This window comes from Microcebus murinus, chromosome 19 (assembly GCF_040939455.1).
Source record: "Microcebus murinus isolate Inina chromosome 19, M.murinus_Inina_mat1.0, whole genome shotgun sequence".
NCBI classification, from domain to species: domain Eukaryota; kingdom Metazoa; phylum Chordata; class Mammalia; order Primates; family Cheirogaleidae; genus Microcebus; species Microcebus murinus.
Genome location: NC_134122.1, coordinates 19,951,754 through 19,977,337, shown reverse-complemented (window position 1 = coordinate 19,977,337; position 25,584 = coordinate 19,951,754). Strand labels below are relative to the sequence as shown.

General features: G+C 54.9%; 1 protein-coding gene across 1 annotated transcript in view; it reads right to left on the bottom strand.

The window, feature by feature from the left end:
* Positions 1 to 25,377, bottom strand: part of IL21R (interleukin 21 receptor) — a 28,281-nt gene extending 2,904 nt beyond the window's left edge. Inside the window, exons 1-8 of the mRNA XM_012780107.3 lie at positions 24,944 to 25,377; positions 11,172 to 11,326; positions 7,920 to 8,022; positions 5,845 to 6,044; positions 3,725 to 3,879; positions 2,616 to 2,793; positions 2,101 to 2,203; positions 1,382 to 1,463 (exon numbers count right to left, since the gene is read on the bottom strand). Coding sequence (XP_012635561.2) covers positions 1,382 to 1,463; positions 2,101 to 2,203; positions 2,616 to 2,793; positions 3,725 to 3,879; positions 5,845 to 6,044; positions 7,920 to 8,022; positions 11,172 to 11,220 — 870 coding nt within the window. The 5' untranslated portion in view covers positions 11,221 to 11,326; positions 24,944 to 25,377. The remainder of the gene's footprint in view (positions 1 to 1,381; positions 1,464 to 2,100; positions 2,204 to 2,615; positions 2,794 to 3,724; positions 3,880 to 5,844; positions 6,045 to 7,919; positions 8,023 to 11,171; positions 11,327 to 24,943) is intronic.
* Positions 25,378 to 25,584: the final 207 nt, after the last annotated feature.

The window sequence follows — 25,584 nt, the reverse complement described above, 5'->3', positions numbered from 1 at the left end:
GGGACATGGGGGCAAGAGGGCCTGAGGTCTGGGTGACAGAGCCCCTACCCCATCCCCTGCTTTACTGCCTCCTTGAAATTTCCGGGAGCCCAGCATTCCCGTTTATGTCCCCACCAGACCGACACTCAGCGGGGCAGAGGACCCATCTCTTCAGTCCACAGCTGTGTCCCCAGTGCCTGGCACACAGCAGGTGCTCAATAAATGTTTATTCACTAAATAAACATGAGTGGACTGAATCGAGGAAAAGCCACTTGGAAAGGGCTTTGCACACGTTGCAGGGAAGGGCTGCGGGTGCTGCTGGCTGAGGCCCGTAAGCTCTGAGGACCTCCTGCCCTCCCTAGCCAGGGTCCCACTCCTGACACAGGGACCTCCATCCAATCGGCAGAGAAAGTCCCCCGGGATGGGAATCCCCCAGTCGTGACATGATCTTCCTCAGAAAACTCATCTCAGAACCATGACGAGAACTCACTGATTTGAAGTCACTTCTAAGCTGTGTGCCCTTGAGCCCTTGGCTTGCCCTCTCTGGGCCTCAGTTTCCCCATCTGTAAACTAGACTTAATGGTAGTACCCACCCGTAGGGCTGCCGTGCGGGTTAAATGCGCTAACGATTCTGAAGCTCCTGGCACAGTGCCCGGTACACGGCAAGTGTCGTAGGAGGACTGGAAGAATCCCACAATAAACGTGATATCTGAGTTTTAGGGGGGAGGAAAGGGGGAGTCGCATGTGGGCTGGGGCCCAGGTTCCTCCCCTGCCCGACGTAAGTGGCCGCCGCTCTCCGAGCCTGGGTGCCCTCATGGGTACTCTGGGGATGGCGGAGCAGCCATGCGGCAGGGCCGCTCTGTGGGTGGGGGTGGGGGCGCCGGGCCAACAGCAGGTGCCAGTCCGCGCTCTGGTCGGTGGCGCTGCCTGACTTCCCGGTGGGCGGGCCGGGTGGGGCTGCCCTCCCCCACCACATCCTCTCTGCGCGGCCCCTCCCTCTGCCGCAGGGAGGCTGAGGAGCCCTAACGGGGAGGTGGCGGCTTGGCCCAGGTCAGTGTGTTGTGCAGGCGGGGCCAGACCTTCCCAGAACCCGGTCCCCCTCCACCCGGAGCAAGGACACCTGAGAAAGGATCTGGAGGCCAATGTGTGGCTCCAGGCACCACCAGGCTCCCACCTAGTTTGGCTGCCTGGGCTGGGCAGCGCTGCCCGATCCTGGTTCATTCTTATGCCGATTCTGCACCACGGGAGTGATGGTCTGCACTTTACAGATGGGGAAACTGAGGCTTGACTTGAGGCCTGGCTGGGGCCTGGTGCTGTGGGCCTGCAGGGTGAGCTGGGGGCTGGGGTGAGGGTAGGGCAGGGCTCCCAAGAGAAGGGGCTCAGAGGGGCTTGTCGCACTCACCTTGAAGTCCCCTCTGTGGCCGTCGTACAGGGCCTGGAAGAACTGCTCGGGGCTGGGCACCGGCCACACCTTCTCCCACAGCCTGGGGCGGGGCAGAGACGGGTGAGGCCCCGACAGCACGCAGAGGGCAGCCAGCCGCTGTCCACTCAGCCGCCCCAGCTCCGCACCTCCCTCCCCTCCCGGGGCTCAGTTTCCACATCTGTAAAGTGGGGGCAGCACATCTCCCTCGCAGCTCCCTGGAGACCCGGCGGGAACCCGGCTTGGCTGTCCTCCGCGTGCCAGGCCAGTGCCACCCCCTTCTGAACCACCGCGTCCTCGGGGACAGCCAGGGACGTGTGCGGCTGTCACACTGGCCCCCCCACCCCACCCGCTGGCCCGGTGCCCCTTGGGCCTCATAGGTTCAAATTCTCCGGACAGAATGATGGCGGAGGGCCCTGTTTAAGAGGACGGGGTTTCCGTCCCGCCGCCTCCACTCCAGAGCTGTGCGACTTTGGGCAAGTTCCTCGGATGCTCTGTGCCTCAGTTTCCCCACTTGTAAAATAGGGGTAACTGTGGGGTGTCACATGCACAGGTGCACGATAACTTCCAGGAACTGGGTATATCGCCATCATCGTCACCGCTGTCATGACGACAGGTGTGTCCCCCGCCCCGGGGTGGGTCATAGAGGGGCTGTGGCCCAGGCCAACCACCTCCCTGCCTCCCCGATGTCCTGGCCTCACCTCCAGGACGGGCGGGACTTCAGGCTCCAGACGACAAGGCTGCAGGCCCCGACGAGCAGGAGCAGGAGGAGCAGCAGGTGAGGGTCCCAGGCCTCCTTTGACTCTGGGCAGGAGGCAAATACAGGGTTAAATGGCACCAGCTCTACCAGAGGCCATGGGGGGAGGGGGTGGGACGATTTGGTGGCGAAACAGGTGTGGGCTGGAGCAGAAGGGGCGGGGAGGCTGCCGGAGCCTTGAAGTGGGATGGATCTGGGCGCAAGTCCTGCTCTCCTCCCCCACCCCAGGCAAGTACTATCATCTCTCTGAGCCTCAGTCTCCTCATCTGCAAAATGGGCATAATGATTCCCGCTTCAGAATCAGGAGGATCAAACGCCTGACGAAAGCAGCAGCCAGGCCCCACGCAATGGGGGTGAGCCACACCTCCCAGCGTGCCAGGAGGCGCAGGGCTGGCGGTGGCTGGACCGAGACGAGATTCGGTACCAGGAGTGGGGTGTCCACGCCAGCTTCACACCTACCCTCTGGCTGGGTCTGAAAGATGACTGGGTCGCTCCACTCGCTCCAGGTGCCCCGGAAGGAGGACCCGGGCCGGGGCCCCGCCCGCACCTGCAGCTCGTAGCTCGAGTCTTTGCGGAACTCCAGCGGGAGGAGGGAGACACTTCTCGAGTCCACCGAGATCAGCTTTCTCCTGGGACTCTGCCGGCACAGGGAAAGGGCGCCTGCCTGGGGTCGCGTTCCCCCAGGCCGGCCCTTTGCCAGCCCCGGCCAGAGGAGCCGTCTCTTCCTCCCCCGCCAGAACCGGGCCACGCCCGAGCTCCGGCCACCCAAGCGTGGGCAGCGCTGACCCAGTACCGCCTCGGTCTGGCCCGCAACACGGCCCTTCGTCCTGCTTCTCTCTGATCCCAACTCACCCACTCGCACACCCTCCCTGCTGGGACGGGGATGGCCACGGAGGGGCAGCGGTCTGGAAGCATCCCAGACAAACGGCACCTCCGGAATCCCACTTGACATGTCGACATTCCCAATAGTGGGCGTTTCTGGAAGTCTCCGACTATAGCCATCTTGGAGTGGGTACCCCTGGGAGTCTTCCACTGGGGACATGCTAAACTATGCCATTTGTGAACGTCTTCAACGGGCAGCATTCTAAAGGACAGATCATTCTAGAACTCTTCAGCCATGACTTCTAAATAGTGGGCTGGAAGGACACCTCTCCGAGTCTGAAACAATGGACCCTCTGACGCCGGACCTTCTCAGTTATTCATATTTCTGGAACTCTCCACCCATGGCCAGACTGACCGGGTGGGAAGGTTCCCAGCTGCCCATCTCTGAAACTCCCTCCACTGTGACTGCTCTGGACTCGAGATGGGAGCTGGGGAGGTGACAGTCCCTTCCTTCCCAGCGTGCCGACAGAGGAGGAGACGGGGACAGTGGGAGGGGTGCACGAGGGGTCTCCTACCCCAGGGAGAAGGCGGGAGAGGACAGGGGAGGCACCTCGGGGAGTGCTCATACTCTCATCGAACCCCAGGTTTCTGGCCTGGGCCAAGAATGCCTAGGCTCCCCCTCCCACCTGGACACCCTCTCCTCCCCGCGCCCAGAGCGGGGTGGGGCAGACCCTCCCCTTCCTCACCAGGGCCCAGGGGTCTGCCCGGTTCCTGTACTGCAGCTCGTACTGCAGCTTGCCCCGCAGCGCGTAGAACGCGGGGTCTTCGTAGTCGGAGCGCCAGGAGACGTTGTACTGTTCCGACAAGGTCACGGTCACGTTGAAAGGGGGAGCTGGCTTGACTAGGTGGAAAAACCCAGAAAGATAAAACAGGACGAGGTGAGGCTGCAGACGAGGAGGGTCTGGTGGCGGGAAGACGTGCCTCCCCGATGCCAAGCCCGACCCATCCTTTCCGAGATCGGGACTAGCAGCCCCGAGTGACTTTGGGCAGAGCACTCCCTGCGTCTGGGCCTCAGTTTCTTCAAGGAAAAATAAGAGGCTTAGATTAGACCAGGGTTGCCAACTCAGAGGTAGGCACAACAGAAACGGGCGAAGCAGGTTGGGGGACCTTGGAAAAAGGGGTGCTCCGGAGCTAAGAGCGGCCGGCCCGGCGCCGGCTCTAGCCAGCACAAATGAACGCTCTCGACCAAGCCTGCCATTTCCTTAACGCCACCCAGCTGCCCTGCATGGGGCGGAGTGGCACCTGCCGTGGCCCCGAGAGTGAGCTGGGTTTAACTGTCCTCATCTTTTGGACACCTTCTAAGCAAGAGCAGGGGCCGAGCTCTGGGCCACAACCCCAAGCCTCCAGGACACCCCCCAGTTGAAGGTCAAAGCCAGCACTCCAGCTTTGCTTTGGCCCAGTTTTGTCTTATGAACTTGAGCAGGACGTCTCGTGCCTTAATTGCCTCTCCGTAAAATGGTGCCAGCTCCTTTGTCACGGGGCTTCGCATTCACGGGGACCAAGCTGGATAGCAGGCGGCGGCAACTTCAGGCAGACCACATGACAAGTGTCCTGGCAGTGTCAGGACGGTGGCCTCTGCCCTCGGAGCCCACCTTGTCTGCTGCTTGCCACCGTGCAGCGCCCTGCACTTTCTTCCCTCCGCCGTCTGTCTGCCGCCTGCCCCTGCCCGGGCCAGCGTCTCGGGGCAGTGGGCTGGCAGTCCCCGCCCCATCTGCGCCCACGGCTCCTGGAACAGAGCCCGCGCACAGTAGGCCCTCAGCAAATAGTTGTCAAGTTAACAACCGAGCCTCTGGGGCTTCCAACACAGAGCTACGGAGCTGCTTATGGTCGGTTGTGAGACTTGCACTGCGGGCTGTCCCCACGGCCCGGTGGGAGATGGAATTCAGGAATGCTGCATGGCTGCCGTGGCTATTTCCGTGATGGGACCTTTTTCACCCAAACAGTCCCTAAGCCTTCTTCTCTCGTCCCCAGGGCAGGGGGACGCCTGGGCTGGGTGGTGAGGACCCAAGTAGGGGGGCACGGGTGACCAAGAACCTCCCTACAGACACTCGGGAGACGTCTGCGTGTCCCGGGGCCGAGGAGGCCGAGGAGGAGGCTGCTCAGCGCAGAGAGGCCCAGGGCCCCGCAGGAGGACGGGCCCACGGTGGGCTGGGGGTGATGGTCAGAAAATCGCTTCCTGCCCCAGCTGGCCCAGGCTGGTCTCAGACCCTGACAGGGAGGGAGGGAGGGAGGGAGCCACAGAGAAATGCCACTTGGGGCCACCCTGCAAGGGGTAGTGGCAGCTGCAAGCCTCCTTCTCTGCTCTGCCGTGTGTGGGCCCAGACCCGCTGATGCAACTGCCTCCGCCAGCCGGGCCCCTGCCCCCGTCCCCCCTCTCCAGCCCGCGCCCTGCAGCCAATGAAGGGAGGGAACTCTGGAACTTTTCTCTTGTGACTCAGTGTCCTCTGCTTGCCTCCTCACGGGGACAGAATCCCAGAGCGTCAGGGTGGACAGGGCGAACACTGCACAAATGGGGGAACAGTCCCAGAGGCAGGTGTGCCTTGTCCAAGGTGACACAGACAGGCAGGGGCTGGGCCCGAACAGAAGCCCAGCAGTCCCCAGTCCCAGGCAGCCCTTTTCCATAGCTCTGCTGCCTCTCTTTGGGGTAAAGGCCCAAACCTAATGTCAACCCATCACACCTTAGTAAAAAGTAGTACATCTAAAAAGCAGGGTGGTGAGGATACCGAACAGGGCAGGGGGCACCCAGAGGGCAGGGGTCCACCCCCCACCTGGGTTTTCCTCCGCCTGGGGCCCAAAGGGTACTCACTGCTCTCCGCCAGGATGAAGCTGCCGCACGCCTGGGAGTGGTTGCCAGCCTGGTCTGTCATGTTGACGCTGAAAATGTCGTCGGCCATGAGGCGGAACACATCCATGTGGCATGTGTACTTAGCATGCGTGGTGTTGTGGGTGGACCTGTGGAGGCTGCAAGAGGTGACCTCGTCCTCCAGTTCTCCATACTGGTCTTGCCTTTAAGGACAGAGCAGCGGGTCACGGCCGGAGGCCAGGGGGGATCGGTGCTTGTCGGGGGCAGAAGCCTAGAATCTGAGGGCTGGGAGGGGTCTGAGGTGGGGCTGGGGGTCGCCTAGTCCAGCCAACTCTCTCCTGAGGAAGGTGTCCCCTCCCCTGCATGGATTGTGTCCAGGCTCTGCTTGCATGCCTCCAAGGGACCAGGAACTCACTACCTCATTTAGGGCAGCAGCTGTGAACTTTGGAAATTTGAGCCATTCTTGCTTGGACCAAGTCTACATCTGTCCCTGTCAATTCCAACCACCCGATTGCTGTCCCACAGGAAGGGGACAGAGCACTGTGGCCAATATCCACTGAATGCCTGGTTAGAGCCTGTGCTGAGTGCTGGGATAGGACTGAAATGAAGGTCATCCCCTGCTCTGCGTGACCTTCCAGGGGAGCTGGCAGGTGGGAGAGGTTGGGGGTTGGGGAAATGCTTTGGCCTTTTAACTCCCACTGGACAAAAATGACGGGTGTTGAAGTATGTATAGGAGTTCACCAGATATTTATTTCCATATACGTTCAGGTTCTGAATATGACCAGCCTCCAGGGCCAGTAGAGACGTGCGGACTAAGTTCGCTGCTAAGTTTGCTGCAGCAGGAACTTCGGAAGTAACTTCTGCTGAATAAACACTCTCCAATTCTCCAGTCTGGACCACGGCGATGTCTGCCTGGAGGTGTTCCTGCCCTCCCTGAAATCTATCCTTAGCCAGGGGGATCTTTAAAGAGTCCCTGTCATCCCCTGCCTAAAAGCTTCCAGCAGCTTCTCTCCTCCTGCACAGAGAGATCTGGCCCCTGCCTACTCCTGGTCCTCTCTGCTTGTCATTCTGCCTCGCCCTGGCTGTCTCCGCTCCGGCCACACGGCCCTCTTCTCTGTCCTGCACACTCACCAGCTCGTCCCCCTCGGGGCCTTTGCACGTGCCGTGCTTCTGCCCAGAACGCCCCTCCTGCTCGCCCGGGGAGCCTGCCCCGCCCCCCTGGGCCGAAACAGACCCTCGCCATGTCACGTGCTGTCCCTCGCAGGGCCAGCGTCCTGTGCTCTACAGCGAATGCTATCAGAAAGCATCCCGCATGCCATCTGTGTTTACGGTCCGGCTCCCCCAGCCCCCGCCCCCTGTGGTGCGTCAGCTCAGAGACATCGGCCCCTGTCAGGCTCCAGCCCTGCTCAGCCCCCAACCCCTGCAACAGCGTCTGGCCGGAACGTAAACGTGTTTTGAATGAATGAGTGAGCTGGCGGATAACAGAATGAAAGGCAGCGCTTCCTCGTCCTGAGCTCTGCGTGGACCCATCGATTTTGGCATCGGGCGGCCTGAGTTTGAATCAGCCCAAGCTCCACCATTCACTAGCTGTGTGACCTTGGGCAAGTTGCTTAACCTCTCTGAACCTCAGTGTCCTCATCTGTAAAATGGGAGAGTTGGAAGTGATCATTCATTCATGTGATGCCCTAGCAGGAGGCTGGCCATCTGCTAAGTGCTCGAAACATGACACCGGGGATGGACTGCCCTGGGGCCTTAAAACCACGGGCAGGCCTGTGTGGACGAGAGAGTGACCTTCTGAAGCTGGACAGAGCAGCCCTGTGGCCACCTGACCATGTGCTCAGGCAAGTCCCGTGAGCCCCGAGTGGTCACCTGTAAGGAGGGCGCAGTGGTCCCCAGCTCACAGCGTCTTCCTGGGGTGGACTGGCTGAGCCAGGACGAGGCAGCCACTCCTGTTGTCACTAAACCATTGGCCAGGTGCACAGTAGGTCCAACTCAGCCTCTCCTGCAGTCCGGCCCCAGCCCAGCCCTCCGGGCGCCCTGAGCCCTGTCCCCAGGGCTGGCGAGGCCCAGCCACTTACCAGGCAAGCGTGAGGGTGCTGGGGTGCAGGGTCCACATCTCCAGCGTGCAGGTGACCGTCTGGAGGTAATCGGTGTAGCAGACGAGGGGTGGGCAGCCCCAGCCTGGAGGGTCCGGGGAGAGAGAGGCCTTGGTGGGGGGCTGGGGCTCACCCCTCACCCCCGCAAGGGCTGGATGGGGGATGGGGGACAGGGGTCTCTGGGCCAGGATGAACATGGGGACTCAGAGGCCACTAAGATGTCGGCCTGGGGCACCGGGGTCCTCACCACCCGGGAACTCCTTGTTTGGGCCCCAAAGCTTCCAGGCAGGCTGTGGAGACAAGACACCCTGGCAATGTGGACTATAGTAAACCGAGCTGGTCCCCCCAACTCTGAGCCCCCTGTCCAGCCACCAGGCCGGCGTCTCTCCTGGCCGGGCTCCCACTCAGAGTGGCATGTCCTGAGTGTCCCAGATGTGGGGCCGACACAGCGAGCACAAACCCGCACTCCCCGAGAGGGTCCGGGCCTCACGGAGTCAGCGGTGCTGAAAACTCCTCAGAGTCCTCAGCTCTGCGGCCACCGGTCCCCAGGGCGTGGGCCTCAGAGACGCAGGAAGGCTTCACGGGGCAGGAAAACGTGAGGAAACTGAGAAGCCCTGGGATACTTTTGCAAAAATGTCTTTATTATCCTACGGCCAAAATGACACCACCACCACCGCCACCAAGAAGTGACAATGTATTGCCCCGTCGGGCAATTTTGGTGGAAGATTTAATACCTTCCCACTCCCCTAACATTCATTGTTTCACTGTGTTCCAAAATAGGGGTACAATCATAATCTAGATTTTGTTAAATGTTTGACAAAATAAACTTCACGATTTGTACTTTTGTTTTGTCAAGTCAACTACCAATGCCACTATTCTCCCCCCACTAGGTATGAAAAAACGTGTTCCTCATTCGAAGTGGATTCATTTTCAGTGGCTTTTCCTGTTTTCCTGGACGAATGAAGACCCGTGAGGCAGTGGCACGTTCCCTCCCAGGTCTCACTGTGGTCAGAACCTGGATTGGGAGCCAAGGACTTTGTTGCTGGAAATGTCCTTTAATCCACCCCATTGTAGAGATGAGAACACTGAGGCTCCAAGACAAGACCACGCCCCGTGTCTGTCTCGGTCTGGGCCCTGCGACCCGCAGCCAGGGAAGGCAGAACCTAGACCATGCTCCTTATCCGCACGCGTGGCAGACATTGCTAATCGACCACAGCACTCTCCCCTAGGTGCAGCCTCAGGATCCTTCTCAACACGGTCCTCCAGGCAGCCACTACCAAGGGGTCTGAGTCGTGGGAAAGAATTTTGCTCCAGGAGGGGGCGTTCCTCGGGGAGGCACGAGGGACCTGCCGTCAGGATGCAGAGGGGCTGGTTCGAGCACTTCAAGGAGAAAGGGGACTGATTCTGGCAGAATCTAAACCCAGGGCTGCAGAAGCCTCCAGACGGCTGTGTCTCCTCTGAGTTTGTGCCCTGGTTGTTCTCCCTCAGGGCTCCAGGAACGTGGAGGCTCAAACGTTTGTCCCCAAACTTGGGATGAAACACTGGGGAGGGAACAGCAGCCCCTGAAATGGCTTCGGGGACCAGAGGGAGTGATAAAGCCAGCCGGTGCCCTGGCCACCCCACACCTGGGGCAGGATCAAAGTGGCAGTGCCGTTTCCCAGCCCTGGGACCAGGGACATGTGACTCAAAACCGCCTCCCCTCCCTGTCTGCAAACTGGAGACACAGCGCCCCCAGAGGCTGCTGAGGGGGTGACATGAGATGACGGGGGACACACTGCCTGCGCGCAGTGGCCACTCACCAGGCAGCAGCAGAGCCCGGTGGCTAGGGCCACTCTGTGGTTTGAATGTGTGCGTCCCCAAACTCACGTGTGGAAACTCAATCGCCAGCACGCTCACACTAAGCAGCGGGGCCTTTGGGAGGTGACCAAGGCCTGCGGGCAGAGCCTGTGCAGATGAATGGGTGGCCTTCTAAAAGGGCTGGAGGGAACCAGCGCTTGGCCCCTTTTTGCCCCTCCGTCCCTTCTGCCAGGCGAGGGGACAGTGTTCCAGGTGCCGCCTTGGAAGCAGAGGCAGGGCCCTCACCAGACACCGGACCTGCTGGCGCCTTGACTTTGGACTTCCCAGCCCCCAGAACGGTGCGGAATAGACTTCTCCTATGTATCAATTGCCCAGTCGCAGGTGTTTTGTTACAGCGGCACGGAGGCCCTAAAACAGGCTGTGAGAGGCGGGAGCCAGTCCCAGCCCTGCCGCCGCCCGGCCGTGAGACCTGGACTGTTCCCCATCCGCTCTGAGCCTCAGCGTCCTCAACTAAAGGCCGGGCCTCACTGCAGCTGGGACCTCGCAGGGCCGTGGGGAGAATGGAATGAGGTGACGCTCAGGGCTCAGTATACAGCAGGGGCTTGCTACTTGCTCCCTGCGAGGTGTTGAGCCACAGCGGGTGATGCTGGCCACTCAAAAGGGGAAAATAAACTCCTGACATGTGTTTCCTGAAGGAGCTATTTGAGGCGCTGGGTCTTTTGGTAAAAACCAGAAAAAATGCCTATGAGTCAGCAGGGCAGCAGCTGAGTTCCCGCCCTGCCCCTGCCCCTGGGCCAGCCTCTGTGCAAGCCCTGGCTGCATCCCGCCTCCTCGTGGCCCCCTCCTCCAGGAAGCCCTCCTGGATCTCTTGGCTCTGGGCAGTGCCTCCGCACTGGGACTCCTGGCCTTGCCAGCTCTGGGCTCCAACGTCTCTCCCTGTGACTGCAGCATCTCCTGGTCCCCCTGGCGGGACTTCCTGCCATCGCTTTGGCTCCTTTTGTCTCTCCCTCCCCTCCCCCCGCCCCCTGGGAAACGCCTCCTGAGGATCCAGTGATTACTATTGAAAACCATCTCCAAGGAAAGTCATTACATAAGGAGCAACTGAGGTTAGACCAAAGGCAGGACTTCCTCCCTCTGAGGGCTGGGAGCCAGCCAAGGCAGAAAGCAACAGAAAGGAAGGATGAAGTCCCGCGGCCTCCCAGTCTCACTGCAGACCCGCACGAGCCGCCCCCAGCTCACGGAGCTCTGGCTGGATGGGTTCTGGCTAACGGGAGGGTCACCTGCTTGCAACTGGCATCAGCCTCCGGCAGACAGAGACCACAGATTCCGGGTTCGTGGACTCTAACCACATCCCAGAGCCCACAAGGCCAGCTGGGCCCCAGCTCAGCTTTGCAGGGGGGGGCCCTCCCCCGCCGCAGACTCGGGGCAGCTACTTACCGCCCTGCAGCGCCAGCAGGAGCAGAAGGGCCGTCCAGCCACAGGGCATGCTGGCTCCAGGGGCTGGCGGGGGGCCTGCGGGAGGGTGGCCCAGGCCTGGGGGCTCCCGCTTGTCCCTGTCCCTTGCTGGGCAGACTTGCCTCTGATTCTTGGCTCTGTCTCAAAAGAACAAAAATGTGAGGGTCCCATGGATGCCCCCGAGCGATCCTGCTCCTTAGACGTGGGTGATTCCCCTGCAGGTCCTTCCCCATTTCTCCCTCTGCCTCCCTGCGCGGGCACAGTCCCTGCCGGAGGTGGAAGAGGGGGAGACTGCTGCTCTTCTGCCTTTGCTAGGCCCACTGACTTGAGACCAAACTGGTGCGTTTATCTACCCCAGGAAGAGAGAGAGAGGGATGGAGGCGGGAGAGAGGGAGGGAAGAAGGCAACGGCTTGGACAGCAGCAACCTTGAGCTCTCCTTCCCAGAAACAACCCTGGACTTCTTACGGAGGGACACACCCAAGGCTAGCCCTCACAGGAGAGCCCTGCCGAGCACTCGGATAAGGTTAGCCAAAGAAGAGGCTTCTTACGCCACGGGGCACGCCAGGGAAGCCAGGCCTGCCGGACAAAGGCAGCCTGGACTCGTGACTCTGGCCGAGATGGAGGCTCTCTGGGCAGCAGGGTGAGTGTATCCAGGAAGAGTGGCCTTTGACCCTTTGGCAGGGGAACGACCCGCCAGGCTGGCACCTTGCCTGCTGCACCTTCCAGCTGTGTGTCTGGGGAGGTGCCAGCCGGAGGCCAGCGAGTCCACCCAGACAGACAGGCCCCACCCCATGCAGGGGTGTAGCTGGAACTAGAGGCTAGAGGGGTGTCCCATGCAGGACCCAATCACATGCACGGCTCTTCCCAGACACCATCCCTGACCCCACGATGGGAAGCTCCCCGTCCCCGCTACTGGGGTCCCCCAGATTCTACTCTGGCTCCATCCTTAGTTCCCTCTGACCTTCCTAACAAAGTCACCAAGGAAGCAGTGGCGAAGGACACAGGCTGTGTGGCTCCAGGCAAGTCCCTTGTCTCTTTAAACCTTATAAAGTGGCGACAGTAAAGCCTGCGTCCAAGATTCTTGTGAGGATTCGAGAACTGCAAAAAACCCTGGATGTGGCCCCTGACATATTAACACTCGATAAACAGCTGCGATGGACAGAGAATTTAGAGCCCCAGAGATGGAGGGGGGTCCCAGAATGATCTAGCCATGAGGTTGCACAATTTCTCACTTTCAAAATTTTGTACACTGTGTACAAAATTTTGTACACCTATTTGTACACTGTGTGCCCTGTGTTATTTACTTAGCATATTTTCTATGAATGAACTCACTTAAAAACTTAACTCCAGTAACGTCCGTGGTTGTGTGTTTTTTATAACACACTTTGAAATGAATAACATCACTATTAAAATAAAATGATGTTGGGGCGGATAGGTGCCCTTTAAGCCTGCTTTAAGGAAGGCTGAGCCCGCGTGGCCGCAAGCCTTGTGACCTCCGATCGCAGGAGGGGGGGTCTGTGTCTGCGCCTCACTGTCGGGTCCACGTCTGTGACCCCAGCCCCGGCACAAGGCCCGGCACAGACAGCCCTGCCCACCCCACTCCCCAGTGCCTCCATCTCAACCACAGGCGAAGTGCAAACTCCTTTGCCAGATGCAAGGCTCTTCATCCCTCCAAATTCCCTAGCTCTTCATAGATTGCAGGGCCCTGGGGATGCAGAGGAAGGATCTGTTGCTTCTGTCTGGCTGGCATCTCTCCCTGCCCCACCTTTTGAGGAGCTCCCAATCTGGAGCATTCTCTAATGCTTCGGGCAGAGCCGACTCCACGCCCTGCTCCACGAGTGGGCACCTGACCCAGGCCTGGCCAATCCAAGCACCCCCTCTGTCTGGCCACAGGGATTGGATCAGGGGTGGACATCAACCTAGTCAAGGCCAATAAGAGAAGTCCTGGGTGTTTTTTTTTTTGTTTTTTTTCTGGAACTCTAGCAAAGAGGTACATTTCTTTGGTACCTGCTAGAAGCTTGTAGCCATCTCTATTGCCTCTTAGAGAGACCCTGCCTGAAAACGATGTCAATATTGAGAATACCAATCCAGAATCCCTATAGCATCACGTGAGGACCTGGATCCAGCCATATCTGATGTCCACCCCTGGACTTTTTATTTCTAGGAGCCAATGAACACCTGTGCTGCTCAGACACATTCAAGTATATTTCTGTTGCTTGCTACCAAAGATATCTGACACAGTGGAGTAGACTTTGAAGCCCGAGGATCTTGAGGCAGACAGCAGCTCTTCTCTGGCTCTTCCACTCTCTGACCTCAGTTGCCATCTCAAAAATGGGGACAACAATGCCCACTGCGCCTGGCAGTTAAGAAGAGTCCTTGAGAAAGCAGAAGCGGTGGTGCTTTGTGAGCTGTGAAGTGCTGTGCTGGGGGCTGGCTTCCTAATATTACCATCCAGCTGCCCGGAATTACTCAGCACCTTCCTGGCACCCGAGGCCCTGCCATGTGCCTCTGCCTCTGCACAAGCTGAGCCCTCTCCTTGAATACCTTCCCCGCACCCATCATCTAAGCTCCAGCTCTCACAGCCCACCTGCTCCATCCCTGAAGCCACATTGGAACGTTCCAGAACTCTTGCCACTCCCTTATTGCCTTCAAAGTTTCCTTTGGTGCTATTATCCACTTGCTATTCAACTCTACCTTGCCTCCCATTTCTTACTCCAGTAAGCATGTGTCAAAAGAAAATATTATATCACTACCGTTAACAGATAACTAGTAGAAAATGGCAAGGCAGTGTGCGCCATGTTGGTTAAAACACAGACCGTGGAGTGGCCTGCCAGCTCAAATCCCAGCACTGCCATGGATGGGAGGATTAGTCCAATACCAGCTACTCCGTCATAGCTGCATACACAATGTCTAGCACACAATTAAAATTACAAGGCAAACCAGGAAACAGCATTGAATGATCAATAACAAAGATTTTTAAAAAGGACAATAAAAGCAGGCAGGTGATTGGGGGAAATGGGATTATCAGAAACAGTTTAAAATAACTATGATTAGTATGTTCAAGAATTCTACTAGAAAGCCAGGCACAGTGGCTCATGCCTATAATCCTAGCACTCTGGGAGGCCAAGGCAGGAGGATTGCTTGAGCTCAGGAGTTTGAGATCAACCTGAGCATGAGAGAGACCCCATCTCTATTAAAAATAGAAAAATTAGCCGGGCATGGTGGCACATGCCTGTAGTTCCAGCTACTCAGGAGGCTGAGGCAGGATGATGGCTTGAGCCCAGGAGTTTGAGGTTGCTGGAGCTAGGCTAGGCTGATGCCACGGCACTCTACTCAGGGCAAGAGAGTGAGACTCTATCGCAAAAAAAAAAAAAAAGTATTATATTAGAAATATAGAATCTATTTAAAAAATAGAAATCCTAGAACTTAAAAATATAATAACTGAAATGTATAAAAACTGAAGAGATGGATTTAGCAACAGATTATCAACATTAGAAGAGAAAATTAATAGTGGAAGATTGGTCAATATAAAATACCCAGACTGAAGCTATACTGAAAAAAAGTTTAAAAACACAGAAAAGAGCAAACGAGACATATGAGACATTGTAAATAGCTGTAACATGCATACATTTGAAGTTAAGAAAGAAAAGAGAGAGGCAATAGTAGAGACACTGGTTAAGAATTTTTCCAAACTAACAAAAGACATTAAGCTACAGATTCAGAAAGCTCTACAAATCACAAAAAGAATAAATAGAAAGAAACACACATCTAGGCATATCATAGAAAATCTATTTTTAAAAATTTAAGACAGATATTCTTAAAGTATGCTGAAAAAAAAGATACTTCACTTTCAAAAAAGAAATAATAAGACTGTCAGCTAACTTTCCAATAGAAATGATGGAAGAGAGTAGACAATAAAACAACTTCTCTAAAAGCTGAATTTTTAAAGCCCAACTTAGAATTTTATATGTAGCAAAAATATCATTTAAAAAATGAAGGCCAGGACAATATGATTAGGAATATATTAAAATACCTCAGTCAACATCTTACTTAATGGTGAAAAAATAAAAGCTTTGCCCCTAAGATCATGAATAAGACAAGGATGTCCACTCTCATGACTTCTACGCAAAATTTTACCAGAGGTTCTAACCAAAGCAATTAGGTAAGAAAAAGAAATAAAAGACATCCAGATTAGAAAGGAAACAGTAAACTATTCCAATTTGGAGATAATATGAACAATCATATGCCAACAAATTGGATACCTTGAAGAAATTGATAAAGTCCTAGAAACATACACCCTACCAAGACTGAATCATGAAAAAAAAAAAAAAAGAAAATATGACTAAACCTGCAATGAGAAAGGAGACTGAATCAGTAATTAAAAACCTCTCCACAAAGAAAAGCTCAGAACCAGATGGCTTCACCGGAAAATTCTACCAAACATTTGAGAAAGAGTTAGCATCACTCTTTCTCAAACTCTTCCAAAAAATTAAAGGGAAAAGAACATTTTCAAACTCATTTTATGAGGCCCCAATACCAAAGCAAAACAAAGATGCAAGAAAACAAAACTGCAGACCAATACTTCTGATGAATATTGATGCAAAAATACTCAAAAAAATACTAACAAACTGAATTCAACAACATATTAAAAATAGTATATCCCATGACCAAGTGGGATTGATCCCTGGAATGCAAGGATGGTTCAAATTACAAAAAGCAAAAAATATAATTTACAATATTAACATAACAAAGAACAAAAATCATGTGATCATCTCAGTTGATGCAGAAAATGCATTTGACAAAATCAACACACTTTTATGATTAAAAAACACTAAAAAAAAAAAAACTAGAAACAGAAATAAATTACCTCAACATAATAAAGTTCACATATAAAAAGCCCACAGCTAACATACTCAACTGTGAAAAGCTAAAAGCTTTTCCCCTAAGATCAGGAACAAGGCAATGATGTCCACTCTTGCCACTTCTATTAAACATAATACTGGAAGTCCTAGCCAGAGAAATTAGGCAATAAAAAGAATTAAAAAGCATCTAAATTGAAAAGGAAAAATTAAAATTACCTCCGTCACAGATGACATGTTCTTGTATGTAGAAAACCCTAAAGGTTAGAAAAAACTGTTAGAACTAATACAAGCATTCAGCAAAGTTGCAGGATACAAAACAAACTCTCAAAAATCAGTTGCATTTTGTATACTAACAATGAACAATCCAAAAAGAAAATTAAGAATACAATTTTATTTACAATAGCATCCAAAAGAGCAAACTACTTAGAATAAACTTAACCAAGGAGGAGAAAGTCTTGTACAAAACATTGTCAAAGGAAATTTAAAAAGACACAAATAAGTGGAAAGACATCCCATGTTCATAGATTGGAAAACTTAATATTATTAAGATGATAATACTACCCAAGGCAAACCATGGATATAATGTAATCCCTGTTAAAATCCCAATGGCATTTTTTACAGAAATAAGTCCATTCTAAAATTCAATTGGAATCTCAAGGGACCCTAAATAGCAAAAACGATCTTGAGAAAGAAGAGCAAAGCTGGAAGCCTCACATTTCTTGATTTCAGAAAAGCTAAAGTAATCAGTACAGCATTATAATGGCATCATGACAGACATATAGACCAATGGAACAGAGTAGAGAGCCCAGAAATAAACCCTTGTGGAATGGTCAAATGATCTTTTACAAGAGCTCCAAGTTTACACAAGGGGAAAAAGATAGTCTCTTCAAGAAATAGTGCTGGAAAAGTGAATATCCACAGGCAAAAGAATCAAGTTGGATCCTTATTTCACACCATATACAAACATTAACTGAAAGTGGATTGAAGACCTAAACATAAGACTTGAAAGTATAAAACTCCTAGAAGAAAGTGTAGGGAAAAATCTTCATGACATTGAAATTTGCAATGATTTCTTGGCTATGACACCAAAATCACAGGCAACAAAGGCAAAAATAGACACATGGGCCTTCATAAAACTTAAAAAAACTTCTGTTCAGCAAAGGAAATAGTCAACAGAGTCAAAAGGCAACCTACAGAATGGGAGAAAATATTTGCAAACCACATATCAGATAAGGAGTTAATATCCAACATATATAAAGAACTCCTACAATTCAATAACAGTAACAAAATGACACAATTTAAAAATGGACAAAGGACTTGAACAGACATTTCTCCAAAGAAGATAAGCAAATGGCTCACAAGCATATGAAAAGATAATCAACATCACTAATCATTAGGGAAATGCAAATCAAAGCCACAATGAAATAGCATCTCACACCTGTTAGGATGGCCATAATAATAATAATAAAAAAAAGAATCCCAGAAAATAACAAGTGTTGAGGATGTGGAGAATTGGAATCCATGTGTACTTTTGGTGAGATTATAAAATGGTGCAAAACCTTTTAAAATATTTTAAAAATAAAAAATATAAATACCAGGTATATATCCAAAGAAATGAAAGCAGCACATCAAAGAGATATTTGCACACCTATGTTTACCTGCAGCATTATTTACAATAGCCAAGACATGCAAGCAACCTAAATTCATTGACAGATGAATAGGTAAACAAAATGTGGTATATTCATTGACAGATGAATAGGTAAACAAAATGTGGTATATACACATAATGAAATATTATCCAGCATTTAAAAAGAAGGAAATATTGTCATATGCTTCAACATAGGTGAAACTTGAGGACATTGTGCTAAGTGAAATAAACCAATTACAAAAAGACAAATGCTGCATGATTACACTTACATGATGTGTCTACAGTAAATCAAACTCATAGAAACAGAAAGTAGACTTATGATTGCCAGGGACTGGGGTAAGGGAAAAGTGAGAAGTTGTTGTTCGATGGGTATAGAGTTTCACTCATGCAAGATGAAAAAATTCTAGAGATCTGTTATACAATAATGTGCACATAATGAACAATACTGTACTTTACACTTAAAAAATTGTTGAGTGGAAAAAAATCTACTGGTTAATTAAATCCAAGTCTGAGACACTGCTTTGCTTCATCATACCCTTTCTCATAAGTAGACAAAGAGGTCTATGAACATTATAAAAGCAAAGGCAGAAAGTTCCTAATTGGTGGACAGTTAAAGTGGGCTGGGGTTTGCAGCTATTTCTTCCTACATCTGGAACTCTAGCTTGAAAAGTGTGTTAATAAGGTTATAAAGAATGAAAAAAAATATTACATTTCTATATGCTAATAACAAATATGAAATTTTAGAATTATGTAATTTACATTAGCATCAAAAGATCAAACACCCAAGAAGAAATCTAATGAAACATGGGCAAGACTTCTACACAAAAACCTATAAGACATTACTAAGAAAAATTAAAGAAAATATAAATAAGTGGGGGTATATACTGTGTTCATGGATTGGTAAATTTAATATTTTAAAAATGTCAGTTCTCTCCAAATGGAACTAAAGTTTCCATAAAATCTCAATGCTCAAAGAAAAAAAATCCCCAGCAGGATTTTCTTTGGTGGAAATTGACAAGATATTTCTAAAATTTATATAGAAATGCAAAGGGTTGAAAATAGTTTAGGCAATTTTGAAGAAGAATGTCAAGACTTATAAAGTAATTTAAAAAGTATGGCATTGTTGCAAGGAAAAACAAACTGACCAATGAAAAAGAATAGGGACTCCAGAAATAAACACACATATATAACCACTTGATTTTCAGTAAGGGCACCATTGTAAAGAAGTGGAGAAAACATAGCATTTTTTTAAAAGATGGCATACTGGTTGTATATTCATATGGGAAAAATGAGCCTTGATCCCTATCTCACACCATACAGAAAGATAAATTCCAGGTAGATTGCAGACCCAAATGAGAAAAGTAAAATATTAGATAATCTAGAAGAAAACATAGGATGACAGTTTCGTAACCTTAGTGCAGGCAATACTTCTCAAACATCACGTAGAAAGCTCTAGCCCCAAAGAAAAACACTGATCAATTGGACTCCATTAAAATTAAGACTATTTCCTTACCAAAAGTTTCCACGAAGAGAATGGAAAAGAAACTGAAATGGTGGTGGGAGGGGGAGGATTAAGTATACAATGAAAAATAAAGACCATTCCGAGTGCTGGAAAGGAGCTAGCGTCACCAAACTCTCCATCTCTAGCCAGTGTTCTGGCCCAAGCGTGAGTTGACACGACCACTGCGGGACACTGCACTCGACATTGCGCCCAACACTTCCATTCCTAGGTCATGCACCAAAGAGAAACGTGGATGCATTCCTCCGAGCGAACATGAGCCAGCGTGCTCACGGCAGCCTTATCTACAACCTCCCCAAACTGGAAAGAACCCAAGTTCTCGGTTTCCCCAAAACTTCTTTCCCTTGCTGGCGATTCAGGACAGGGATCCTTCTAGTCTCTCAAGCCAGCGTGCTCTCCAGCGTGACCCAGGTGGGGGCGGGCGCCTGCCTGTGAAAGGTGAGGAGCGTGGTGAAAGTAAAAGGGCCCGTTCCCCTGGGGACCAAGAAGAAATGAGAGGGGTGAAGAGGGACTCCCCAGAAGTGCCAGGAACAAGAGCCAGCAGGTCACCAGAAAGGGAAGTGCCGAGACCGAGGGACTTCCCGAGAGGGAACACAGGGGAGAGAGCTCTCTTGTTCTCCTGGGTCTCCAAGGATTTCTGCCACCTGCTGTCCTGCCAGGTCCTCCTCCCCGACCTCCCGGCCTCTCGGCCTCCCGGCCTCCCGACCCGACCTACCGACCTGCAGCCGCGCCTCCTCCCGCCCACTCCTGGGTTCAGCCTCCGCTTCCCAATGGCCTGCAGGGAAGCCCAGCATTCTAGACGTTTCAGGATCTGGCCCCCAGTATTCCTCCCGGACCCCAGGCACACGGGACTGCGGCAGCCCCGCCGACATGCCCCGTTCATCGGGCTCCCACGCCTTTGCATGTTCTATTTCAGCTGCCGGAACTCTCCGCCCTGGTTGGCTGTCAGCCTCCTACTCAATCTCCAAAGTCCCATTCAAATGTCACCTCCTCTGCCAGTGTTTGACCTCTCCAAGAAGTGTGAGTCACTCCTTCCTCTGCAGCGCCCCCTCCACCGGCGCGCACGGCTCGGGTGTTTTCGTTTACATCCTGAGCACCGTCACGGCAGGGACCATGTGTTGCTTGGTTGCCGCTGGATCCCCGTGACTAACCAGTGCCTGACACATAGTAGGTGCTCAAAACATTGGTCACAGGAATGACTAAATGAAAGAGAAAGCTTCAATGGTAATGCATTGTGCGGATTACCCTCGATGTTAAAACCTACGTAGACTATACACTCCAAGGTTCAGTCTTCTTCTTTTCGGCTCTTCTGGCTTAAATTCAAGGCAGTGGGAGCCTATGTGCTCAAGGAGGATAAAAGCTCCAAGGATCCAACCTCTCCCCTGCCTCAGGACCTTTGCACACACAGGCCTTTCCCTCCGCCTAGATCACCTCCCCAGCTTCTTTGCTTTTTCATCCTCAGGTTCCAACTTCAGGGCTGCCTCTCCGAGGAGGCCGTCTGCCCTGACGTGGGTCTCCTCTGAGGCTCTCTGCACCAAACGTCCCCTCGTCTGTCTCCCTCACAGCAACTGTAATGCTACGATTAGGTTACCAAATCTCTCTGCTTCTGCTTTGTGTTTATGACTTGTCTCCATGCCGGAGTAAAGACCCCCAGAGCTTGCTTGGGTCACTTGCCTGTTCTGCCCACCACGGCACCCCCAGTGCATGGAATGGGGGGACCTGGAGCACACTGGGTGCTCAACGAGTTGCTGAAGAAGAACACTGAGTGCAGGAATGAATGAATGAATGAGATGAAGGATTGTGGTGCAGGCACCGAGGCAGCCCCCGAGTGGCCTTGGTTTCCCCATCAGCTTCCTCACTGACCCCACCTCTCCCTCAGCAACACCCTCAGCTGGCAGAAACTGAGTGATCGCGACTGCTGTCATCAGATTAGTAAAGAGGAATTTTCAGAGAGGGATAGCGGGTTGCCCAGGGTCACACAGCAGAGTCCTCAGGCTGGGAAGAGCTAGCCCGGTGGCCCTGGATCAGAAAGGAGGTTCTGCCACTAACTCCCGGTGGGACTGTGGCCACAGCTCTTTCCTTCTCTGAGCCTCAGCTGTCCTCACCTGCAGGGTGGGGCAGTGGCCCTGGCCTGGCTGGGGACTGCGAGGAGGCAGGTGCTACACGCTGTAGGTGTGCGGTCAATGCTAGTTGCTTTTCACTTTTTTTTTTTTCCAGTGGCGAGGGTGTCTGAGGACAGGTGTGCCAGGGACCTTAAGCTTACAGCTTAGTCAGTAGGAGCCAAAGGTGACGGGAAGGGCCTGACCCCGCAACCCATGCCACCCCTGAGCCTGTGCAACCTCTCCACCTGTCCATCTCTCCCAGCCAGAGCGATCTCTCCCTCCTGCAACTCCTTCCAGCCTGTGCAGCCTCTCCTAGCTGAGGAGCCTGTCCCAGCCTGTGCAGCCTCATGCGACTGAGTAACCCCTGCCCGCTGTGACCTGTATCACCCCGGGCCCTTGCCCAGACTGTGCCGGCTCTCTCAGCGCCTGCGGCCATACCTCCTTCCAGCTGCGTTTCTCCGGACCCGGGGTCTGGCAGTGAAGCAGAGAGAGGACGCTTTGAACCGTGACTGCTGCAGCCGCAGGAAGGGACCCCGGGCCGGGCTGGCGACCTGCCCTCTGTCTCCTCCACTCCCAGCGCCCCCCCAGCCTGCCCTGGCTCTGGCCGAAGGAGACCCAGTGTTACCAGAGAAAACTGGAGGGCCCTCGTCTACACTGTCCTGGTCTACACTTGGCAGATGGGGAAAGGGAGGCCCAGGGCCTTGTCCATGGGCACAAAGCCTGCGGGGGGAGCCAGGTTGGTGACTTGCCCTACCTCTCTGGGGACAATCTGGATGTGGCGGCCGGACCCCTCCTGCAGCTGCAGGGACCGGCAGGCTGGTGCAGATGTCCCGGGCCGACGGGGCCTCCAGGGGCCCCTGCCCCCACCCCGGGGAATATTCTCAGGTGGTTTCAGAAGTTCCAAGTTTACTCAGAGCTCTCATTTGAGCTGTCTGAAAAGTCCCTTTGGCCCGGGGCCAGGGCAGGAGTGGGGGCGGTGGCACCTGTGGGCCGTGGGGTGGGGCTGCCCCAGCGCTCCCCCCGCACGGCCTTCCAGTGACTGGGGCCGCTGGAGGCCGGGGAAGGAGAACCGCTCGAGGGAGGGGTGGTGAGGCCGGGGAGACCCTCTTCCTCAACGAAGCGTCCATTCGCCTTCACGGCTTTCTTCCCTCCCCTTCTAGAGGACTCCCCGAGTGACCCCGGAAATTCCCCACCCCTCTCTGAACCTCAGTTTCCCCATCTGCAAACCGGGGGAGTAGAACTGTCACAAGAGCTGTCATCGCTGGGGCCCCGTCTGTGTCAGAAGCTGCGGCAGGTGAACTAGCAGACTGCCACCAGCAGCAGCGAAGTAAGACGTAACAGCCCCTGTTGCTGTGGGCCGCCTGCGGGGCACGGCTGGGCCCTCTCCCCTCTGTCACTGTCTGCCTTGCACCGCGAACCCTAGGACCCGCGCAGGGCCCGACCCCTAGCAGGTGCGCGACACGTACGTGCTGAGTACGGCCGCGCGACAAAGCCGAGACTGGCGCCCTCACTCCTCTCACTCTTACAGCGTGTCCTCCGGTCACGGATCGAGGGGCAGCTGAGGTTCAGAGACCTCAAGTGGCTTCCCCAGGGTCACACAGGTGCCAAGTGGTGGGGCTGGGACTCGAACCCAGGTCTGGCTGACTCCGAAGCATCAAATCACAATGGGTGGCCTGGGGTAAGCCAGGTCTGGCACCCCTGGACGGCGGGGACCCCCAGTTGCTTGGAGAAGGGCCCCCGGGCCCGCTCGAGGATGCTGAAGGCTCGAGCTCCCGGGCGGCCGGGAAGAAAGGGACGCACCTTCTGCCCATTCGTGTGTTTACTCGCCAGGCGTGTGCCGGTCCTGATGCTGCCAGAGGCGGGCGCCTCCCAGAGCCCTGCGGCCTGGGTTCCTCTTTCCCATCTTCCCTTGGCTGGCCGCCTCCTCCGCCCGCCACCCACTGGCCACTGGCCACCGGCCACAAGCCCCTACTGGTGCCCGCCCCACCTCCCGCCCTCTTCCCTAGGGCCCCGCTCAGCCGTGCGGCCTGGATCTGGCCAGGTCCCCTCAGGAAGCTCTTAGCTGCCCCGCTGTGGGCTTGAGCAAGGACCCGACCTTCTGCCAGCGGGGGACGGGAGGCTCAGGGCTCAGGGGGCCCAGCCACCCTGATCCAGTGCCCGTTCTCCGAGGGTGCCCCCGCGCCGCGAGTCTCATTCTTGTTTTCCCCTATCCAGCAGGTGTGGCCCTGCCATCATACGGACAGGGGTCCGACCCCAGCTCCACACCTCCCGGTCCCAGTTAACCTGGGGCAAGGTTGGCCCCACTGAGCCTCAGTCTCCTCATTTGTGAAATGGGCTGAATGAGGCCACAGCCTCGCCTTATGCCGTGAGGACTGTGGGAGACTCCCAGCGCCTCCAATATGGTGAGCCAGTGCCGGAGGAGCAGAGCCCAAGGGCCGGGGAAGGCAGGACCGCGGCCCCCCTAATGTGTCCCTGTGCCCGCTGTCGCTCTTGGAGTCCGGCCCTTCCCCCCACAGGCTCAAGGTCCCTCATGACGCAAACTCCTTTCCGAGCGGGGAGGGAGGGGGCCTCTGCCATCCCAGCGTGCACATGGTTATGCCCGGGAGTCCTCACAGACGGCCCCACGAGGAAGACGCCACCTTAGGTCCATTTTACAGATGAGAAAACTGAGGCTCCGTGAGGCTAGAAGAAGCAGAGAGACTTACCCGAGTTCACCCAGCCTGAAAGTCACATGGCCAGGTTTTGCCCGCGGGTTTCTCCCGCTCCACGTGTGCCTCTGACACCCGGCCCTCCCCGCCGGGAGCACGGACGTTCTCCCAGGAGCAGCCCTGTGGCTTTGCAGTGTCCCTGCACTTGGCCTCCTGCTCCGGCTGGGCAGCGACTAATCATCCCTCAACAAGTCTGGGGCTCCATCCTGGCCTCCCCTCCCCGGGGCTCCTCCACCAGGAACGCGTCTGCCCGTTTCTTTCTTTCCCAACCTTCGAGGCTCAGCCTCCCCTGGCCTCCACTCGCACACAGAGCCGGGTCGGCCTCCTATCATCTGGCTCCCACCCTGTGCTTCACGGGAAAAGTGACAGCTCATGGGGCCACCTGGCTTGATGGCCCACCCTGCCACGTCCTAGCTGAGTCACCAAGCAAACGTCACTCTTTCTCCCGAAACCTCACTTCTTTATCTGTGAAATGGGCACAGCAACCCCAGTCTGGAAGGATGAGATGGACTGACAGTGAGAAAACACAGAAGCTGGCCCGAAGCTGGTGCCGGCCTGCCTCACCCCCCACCGGTGCCCATCGCTGCCCGGCGGGCTGCCCAGAGGCCGGGGGCTTGTCACATCAGGGCTGGCCGGAAACTGGCTTTCAGCCCCCAAGCCCCTGCGTCTGGAAGCTGGCTTCCGGGGAGGGGGTCCTACGGGCCACGTCCCTGCTGCCCGGCCCCCAGCCGCCGGGCTTGGCTGAGTCAGGGACTCCAACCCCAACTCTGCCGGCCTCACTGCAAGAGGCTTCTGTGCCTCTGTGTCCCTAGCCCTGCCCGGGGCACGAGACTCCCCAGAGTCTGCCACGGTGCCGCTGATGCGGGAGAACAGACCCTCCTGGGCGGAGGAGGGCCCGGCTGCAGTCCCCTTACCTGCAGTTTCAGTGGCTCCCTCAGAAATCCATCCTGCGCGCTGGCGGCTATCCCGCGGGCTCCCAGGGGTGGCGGCTGGGCTCGGCGTGGGGCCCGAGAAAGCAGGCAGGGGCCTGGGGTGGGGGTCCGCAAGCGGCCCTGACGCCCCAACCACACAGACATAGGCCTGTCACCCAGGCTGGGTGGCGCAGCCGGCCGGGCCTCGGGGCGGCCGCCCCACGCAGGCAGCCAGGGCAGCCAGGCGGAGGAGGGAGGTGGCAGGGCAGGGACAGGCAGCCGTGGGCGCCAGGGATGGACAGGCCGGCAGACAGACAGACAGCGCGTGGCCGTGGCTCGCGCTCAGGGGCAAGCGGGCAGGCGGCCGGTCGCCCGGCCCACAGTCACTCGGCAGGGACGCCGGTGGGTCTGTCTGAGGCGGCTGGCTGCCGTCCCGCGTGTGCAGCGCGGGGAGGAAGCGGAGGATGTGGTGAGCTGCCCGCCGCCCCACCCCGCCCGCCCGGGGCTGGCCCCGCCTCGAGGGAGTGAGAAGGGGGTGGGAGGGGGCCGGCTCTCCAGCAGGCGCCCACTGTCGCCAAAGGTCACCCGCTAGGGGACTGGGGCCGGCAACGTGACATTTGCCTCTTGGGGACAGGTGACATCAT